Genomic DNA, 7,944 nt, shown 5'->3' on the forward strand with positions numbered 1-7,944 from the left:
TTAGAATTAAAAAAAAATTGAGTAGCCTATGTGTTCTACCAGACTTTCCTCTACGTCTATGCCAAATTTAATCGAAATCCGTTCTGCCGTTTAGTCTACAAACTCTAACATCAATCCGTTTAAACTTTCGCATTAGTATGATTGTTGTACGATTGTCGATTGTTTCTTAGCCAATTCAACTGTTTACAATTAAAAATCGAGTAGTGTGCACCTCCATAAGCTCATAGAAATCAAAGCGAGACTGAACAGTTGTGCGATTTAGTTTCAAGTGTGCGCATTCTCTAAATCTTCATTATGATTCGACAATGGAAACCTACTAAACAGGTTTCGAAGTCGAGCGTTAAAAAAACAGTGCAATCGAGCAGATGTTGTTCCCGGAAATTGGCGGGAAAAGTTGCGTTGAAAACGAGTCTAAACAAGATACACTCGTTCATTACCTTTTTGTAAATAAAAAAAACATCGGATGACGTTAATAAATCCTGTTCATGCAAAAATTAACAGATAATATATTTGGCAATATAACACTCAATTGCACTATTATTGTCTTAAGAAAAAATTATTACTCTCTTGTAGGTTTTATTTTAATTTGGTTTTCCAATCCTTAGAACAAATATACGTACTAACAGATTAAAAATATTGATTAAAAAATCTTAGATAAACAAAAATGGATCGGTTATTAAGTTTCCGTCGTAAATCATTCTCTCAGTGACTATTTTTTATTAATTTTTTTATAAAAGTAATTACCTCACGTAGGACTCAAAGTACAAGAAACCCTGAGTCCAGTGACCGGCAGGCCACGAACCTGTCAGTTGTGAGGCCATCTTAATCAATTGCTTTTGAATTAGGTCCGTACCCGAGTAGGACATTCACCCGATGTACTGCAAAAACACTTGCATAACGTACACTAGAGTGCAAAATTAAGTATACAATCCAAATATTAAGAGGGTTCGAGAACATTTTGTGAAAAAACAAAGGAAAATTGTGTATCTATTCCAGGAAAAATTTTCAAGTTTGCAATAGCGACTACTTATTTTGGCTTTAACATATTTGAAGTTCTTTTAAATAACTCGATATTAGTAAGTGTAATTATTTAAGTAATTTCCATTTTCCATTATCCATCCTATACCTCACATTTAGGTAGGCAACTTGTCTATTTACCTAATTAAAATTTTGTACTCAATAACACTAGCTATCCGAAATCATAATCCATAAAAATATTAATAATAAAAAAATATTAATTACTGTATGTGTCAGTTTTTATGGCATCAAGTGTAGTCTGGTTATAAATCCCCGAACGCTGGTCGTCAAGTATAACGGTGCGGACCTGTCCGGTACGCTCGGACCCACACGTCACAGCAGGGTACAATTATGCAAATGAATCGTTACCCTTAATGAAAACAAAACAAAATACAGAGTTACAAACATAATTAGTCATCGAAAGTAAACAACCGATAAATAACTAGCTATTCCTGTTAAAATTTTATATTGTTGTTTACATGTGTCAAAGTATCAATTGCAAATGTCAAAATGACATGACATAATGACAAACTATGGCAATCTTGCTTCCTTAATGTTGGCATTCTTATGGTCCCTTTCCCACATTCGGGTTTTTATCCAATTTATTTACCCCCTAAGTTTAATAGCGTAAAAATATATAGCCTAAAGCGTGACGTAAGTGTAAGGATTTTTATTAAAAAAGAAATATGCTGTAATTACTGACATCTTACGTCACAAAGTAGTGTGTATTTACGCTTTATTACATTAAGTATAGATTTATTTGGAAGGGTAGATGAATAAAACAATTGTTTTTCTCAGCTGCATGTCTACTTCGTTACTATATACAATAGATAGTCACTTTGCTTTCCCTACAATAAAAAAGTTCCGCACGAACGAACACACACCTCTTCTACCATACTACACAATTAATGACACCGTGTTATGTAAAACTACCGTTATTCAACGAAAATATATAACTAAGTCATTGAAAAATCAACCATAACACGATCGTTTAAGGTTGAAGTTCCCATTTCATTGTTAGAATTACTGCCGTGAAATCCGGACCGGCATTGATGATTATCCACGCCGAGTTTTCTCTAAGTGTTTACTTAATTCGTAAATGGTACACGAGTTTGACAATTGTCAATTGTAACAGGACCGGTTAAATATGCCCTAGTTTTAAACAATTGGGGACCTAATTGTTGACAGCAGTGATTCTCAAACTTGTTTCGTCTAACGTCTTTGTAGTGCTCTAATTTTTTTATAAGAGAAGGGAGCAAACGAGCTGCGGGAACACAAGTGGTCAACGACGCCCATGGACATCCGCAACACCAGAGGAACTACCGGCCTTTGAGAAAATTCTTGAAGGATTCTAAGTTTTTTCGATTTTCGCCCTGTTGTTTATTTTAATCTTAAATAGACTTATCCTATCAGAGAGAAATTTATACAAAAAGTTATCTTACGATCAAAATTAACTGTAATTAAGAGCTACCTCCAATTTTCCCTTTTACAGCTTCTGGACCTCCAACGCTTGGTTCCAGTGTGTTCCTTGGAGATACCGGAACCTTCGTCTGTCACTAAAGGATGGCCACCGAGGTGGTTTTAGCAGGTCAAATCGTACATAACCCTGCTTACCCCCAGTAGGCAAGGTATCTTTTGCAGATTTCCCTGCCGACACAAAAAAGGCCTCCAACGCTCCCAAGAGCGTTTTATCGTCCGTAAAGGAAAATTTAAACTATAGTGCGACTTTAGCGCGATGGGCAATCTCTTAAGGTTTCGCTTTATTATAGAAAAAAAAACTCGTTCCCATAATAGTGATTGTCATAAACATAACAATTCCTGATTAGGTTGGTACAGGACAAATCAACTGCGGTATCATGGGAAACCGACATAGCGGTCTATCAAACGCAACTCGTTTGTTACGTCCATTAAATAAGCGTTTTCATAAGCGGAACGTATAATTTAAATTAATTTCTAATCTGATTAACGTCATTTTAATTAATAACAGATCTCGGAGTAGAATATTTATTTTAGGTATTTAAATTAAGTTTTGACTTAATTAACTATCTTATTGATTTAAATAAATTTAATTTATGTTATTGAACGGAAATCAAAGGGAAAAACGGTAACAACATAAAGCAGAAGCCTTATCAGTTTGGTTGAACATTTTATTGCAATAAAATGTAATTTCCGTTTTATTCTGTCATGAATAAATAAGTTTATCTTCCGAAGCAGCTACCACAACATACAGTAGAACCTCGATAAGTTACAAGTCCAAGGGAAACACAAAATATTTTAAGTTATAAAAGTTTTAAGTTATCAAGTGTCTATGTTTTAGAGGTTTTGGGCTCTGTTGGGAAGGGATCATATTATTTTTTGAAGTTACCGAGGTTTGAGTTATCGACGTTCTGCTGTATAACAAAAATATTCTTATCTTTGTTTAATCAAGGGAAATAAATGGGTAAACAATATGATTAGCAACTCATTATAATAAAATAATAAATAATACACCGATTCTATGGCCCAACACGACCCTCCTTATTTGTCTACAAACCGAACGGGTACAGTTAGACGCAATGTTATCTCAACAAGCACAATAGAGTTAATCGTGCGATAGAATCGTGATGTACAGTCGGCAGAAGTATTGAATTTTTTTATATTACACAAATTATCGTGACGCAAATATAAGATGAACAGTTTTTGTATAGATTTTATTTTCATAGATATTCGAAAACAGTAAATCGATTTGATAAACTTTACAATAGTAAAGATTAAGTTAAATTTTATACGAGTTATAGCTTTAAATACAAAGTACACGCTGCGCCTACATCATCTATACTTCTATACTAGTTTTATAAAGAGGAAAAAATTGATTTTATGTATCTAAATAACTCAAAAACTACTGGGTCGATTTTAAAAATTTTTTCACTGTTAGTATGGTAATTTATTTGTGAGTAACATAGGCTATATTTTTAATTAAATTTAATACGAGTCCTAGCTTTAAATACAAAGTACACGCTGCGTCTACATCATCTATACTTCTATACTAGTTATATAAAGAGAAAAGATTTGTTTTTTTTTGCATGTAAATAACTCAAAAACTACTGGGCCGATTTCAAAAATTCTTTCACTGTTAGTATGGTAATTTATCTATGAGTAACATAGGCTATATTTTTTTTAATTAAATTTAATAAGAGTCCTAGTTTTAAATACAAAGTACACACTGCGTCTACATCATCTATACTTCTATACTAGTTATATAAAGAGAAAAGATTTGTTTTTTTTTGCATGTAAATAACTCAAAAACTACCGGGCCGATTTCGACAATTCTTTCACCGTTAGTAAGGTAATTTATCTGTGAGTAACATAGGTTATATTTTTTAATTTTTAGCAAACGAATTAGCGAGCAACAGCGAGTAGTTATTATGGATTAACTTAATGTTGCTCATATGATATATGTTAGATTGATGGATGTTTGTTACTATGTATTTCCAGTACTCGATGTATACGGAAATTTGATATAGATGTATAGTCTGGAACATCACACGCTACTAAAAAGTTTTTTTTTAATCGTGGACGGACAGGGGTGACATCAAGTCTATACTAATATTATAAAGAGGAAAGATTTGTATTTTTGTATTAAAATAACTCAAAAACTACTGGACCGATTTTAAAAATTCTTTCACTATTAAAAAGCTACGTTATCAGTGAGTAACACATGCTATATTTTTTTTAACTTTTCGCGGGCGAAGTCGCAAGCAACAGCTGTTATAAAAACAGCACAGAACAGAGAGTTAACAGTACAAAATCTTACATACTTAAAAAATCTTTATCGTGTTCCTTTAAAAAGCAACATCTAATTAACACAAATTCGTACAATTTATTGCGGAATTAAACATTCATTTTCTAACCTCAATTCAGGTATAAAACGGTATCGCATATCACTTTCGTACAAATGAGTAAAGATTAAGGGGTCGATATTCTTAAATCCGCACATGTGAACAACCTTCTTGTTATGCAACTCTTTTGCCGTATAAAACAAACTGTATCTGTAACTGCTGTGACCACACTTTGTATATTACGAGGATATTCCCAATTCAACGTACTGCCACATAATTTTGTAGAAAATCAGCATTTATTACTACAAAATAATACAAGTGCAAGTTAACTGTTGACCAAAAAATAGCGACATCTACAAATAAAATTAAAAATCAACCCTGTAAAAAGTAAATACAATTTTATAACCATGTGCCCTTTAAGAGTAAGTTGATAAAGGCACTGTCAACTTACTTCCATACACTGTTTTAACACGTTTACTGCGTCAAATAAAATCATAATTCTTCATCCGGTGCGGCGGCGGGCCTAAATGTGCCCCCAATGATATATCCGCCAGGGCGTGGCAGGTCTTTCTAGACCCACTAGCACTAGGATAGATTAAATTGCTATTACTTTGTGAAAACTTGATACATTTTATGTAATGAATACTGAGATAATCGTGTCCCGCTAGCGAGAGGGCCATAGTCTTATTTTACCGCGTCAGGCCGATATCGGCCTGTTACGCAGTGAGCGTGTTAAATAATAAGTTTATCCTAATTTTTACTACGAAGTGGTAACCCTAACACGTAGCAAAGTTAAGGTCAACGTACACAAACAATAGCAGTTAGCTGATGTAATTCAGAAACACCACGTTACGCGCCGACAACTCTACTAGACTATATGGTTCTAGTTGAATCACTAAAAGTACTACGACTAATTAGCAAGGTAATCTATCTATACTAATATAATAAAGCGTAAACACACACTTCTTTGTTGCCTAAGATGTCAGCAATTACAGCATATTTTTGAATAATTCTTTTTTTAATAAAAAGTCTTACACTTACGTCACGCTTTAGGCTATATATTTTCACGCCATTAAACTTAGGGGGTAAAAATTTTGGATAAAAACCCTGATGTGGGAAAGAGACCATAACTGCTGCCAACATAAAGGAAGCAAAATTGCCACAGTAAGGTAATTGGTATTTTGCATATTTAAAAAGCCCTTTTATTAAAAAGCCCTACACTTACAACACACTATAGGCTATATGTTTTCCGGCTGTTGCAGTCTCTCACTTTATAAGTGGTTTGGAAAAAACCATCACGGGGGATAGGGACAAAAACTACAAGCTGACATCAAAGAAACAAGGTTGTTATGGCAACGGTATTTGTTATTTGTGCATTTGAATTTTGACATTTGCACATGAAAGTTATACACACGTAAAAAATAAAGTAAAGTTTTCATAATTTCATGCGGGTGAAGCCACGAGAACACCTAGTACGAGCATACTGCTATAATTACAAAGTACCGCAAACAATTTGGAAGAACTTTTTGTTTTTGGTCTGATTAAAATCTTAATGGCTTTTTTAACGGACTGTTAACAAGTTCAGGAGTATACCTCAATACGTGAACACCTTTCTGAAGCGTAAATTGTGGCTATTTGGTAGTTGCAACTTTTATTCATCTGTACTAATATAATAAAACGTAAACACACACTATGTGGCGTAGGATGTCAGCAATCACAGCATATGTTTGAATAATTCTTTCTTTAATAAAAACCCTAAGCTTACGACACGCTTTAGGCTATATATTTTTACGCTATTAAACTTGGAGGATAAATAAATTGGAAACATGTGGGAAAGGGACCATAAACTACAAGCTGCCAACATTAAGGAAGCAAGATTACCATGGTTTATCATCATGTGTAATTTCGACATTTGCAATTCATATTTTGACACATGTAAACAATAAAATTACAATTCTTTATAATTTTATGCGTATGAAGTCGCACGGGAACAGCTAGTCCTTACTATAAACGTGGATTGCTGGACGTTGTTGCCTCAAAGATTGTTACAATTGCTTTATAATAATAGGAATATTAACGTAATCGCAGGTCACAGCCATTTTTAACCCTTCTTGATTCCCATAAGTTTTTAACCCCTAAAAAGTAGTTTAGTCCCATCATTTACTATCTAATATTTGATGAATTTGTCTATTGTCTGGTAAAGATTAACATAAATTCTGTCTCTATAATAATATTAAACACTATTCGATGTAAATACCACATTATATATATTCAGAATGACCTGATTTATTGTATAAATTATCTATAGCAATATTTTTAGCAGAATCTCGTAAGCATTATTATAAGATTCGACATTTTTCCAACCGGTTAGGTGACGGTGACTTCCTTGCTTTGGAATTTTAAATATCTAGATTTTATCGTTCACGATCACAAATGCGGAATAACGTATAAATGAAGACTTATCAAATATCAAAAGTCAACAAATAAGACAAAAAAAATAATTCTACACGTGAAAACACAGTAGCATATTGTAATTGAAATGAAAAGAAATAAAATTTTGTACCAAAACTATTACATCATGTAATTATACCAAACTTCATTAACATAATTAAATAAAGTTCAGACAACCATTCGGTAAAAGTCCATACTCCTATTACCAAACAACAATCGTTTCAAATCTAACATCCAATTTCTGCTTGTTTCAGATGTGACTTACTCACGATGGCAGCCACGGACGGGCAAGTCGTGGTCGCAGCATCTCGCTGGGCAGACGAGGGGCACTACCTAAGAGAATTCGTCGTTAAAAACCGACTGCCAAACGTAGCCAAAATCATTAAAGGCCAGTATGGAGGAATCGGAGTACCAACATTACCCAGTCCTGGATTACAGAGCATGGCTCTACTCGTTTCCGCAGGCAAGAGGAAAAAGATTATCGCACAAGCTATTAAACTAAAAGAGGGAAGACGAATGGTCAGCGTCGGTCCTAGACTTGCTATCCCAGAAACGTATAAAGGCTACTTTGAGTTACTAAGTGAGGAAGGAAGAGCCGTCAGATGTATAGAATCTGTTAGTGAACTAGCAAGAAGGAAACTGGAAGATGGATGCCTTG

The 7,944-nt window shown here is 33.9% G+C and overlaps 1 protein-coding gene across 1 annotated transcript in view; it reads left to right on the forward strand.

Moving 5' to 3' along the window:
• Positions 1–7,944, forward strand: part of LOC106109941 — an 88,251-nt gene that overhangs the window by 73,762 nt on the left and 6,545 nt on the right. Inside the window, exon 4 of the mRNA XM_013291598.1 lies at positions 7,541–7,940. Coding sequence (XP_013147052.1) covers positions 7,557–7,940 — 384 coding nt within the window. The 5' untranslated portion in view covers positions 7,541–7,556. The remainder of the gene's footprint in view (positions 1–7,540; positions 7,941–7,944) is intronic.

Source organism: Papilio polytes, unplaced genomic scaffold (assembly GCF_000836215.1).
Source record: "Papilio polytes unplaced genomic scaffold, Ppol_1.0 DF820956.1, whole genome shotgun sequence".
Lineage (NCBI taxonomy): Eukaryota > Metazoa > Arthropoda > Insecta > Lepidoptera > Papilionidae > Papilio > Papilio polytes.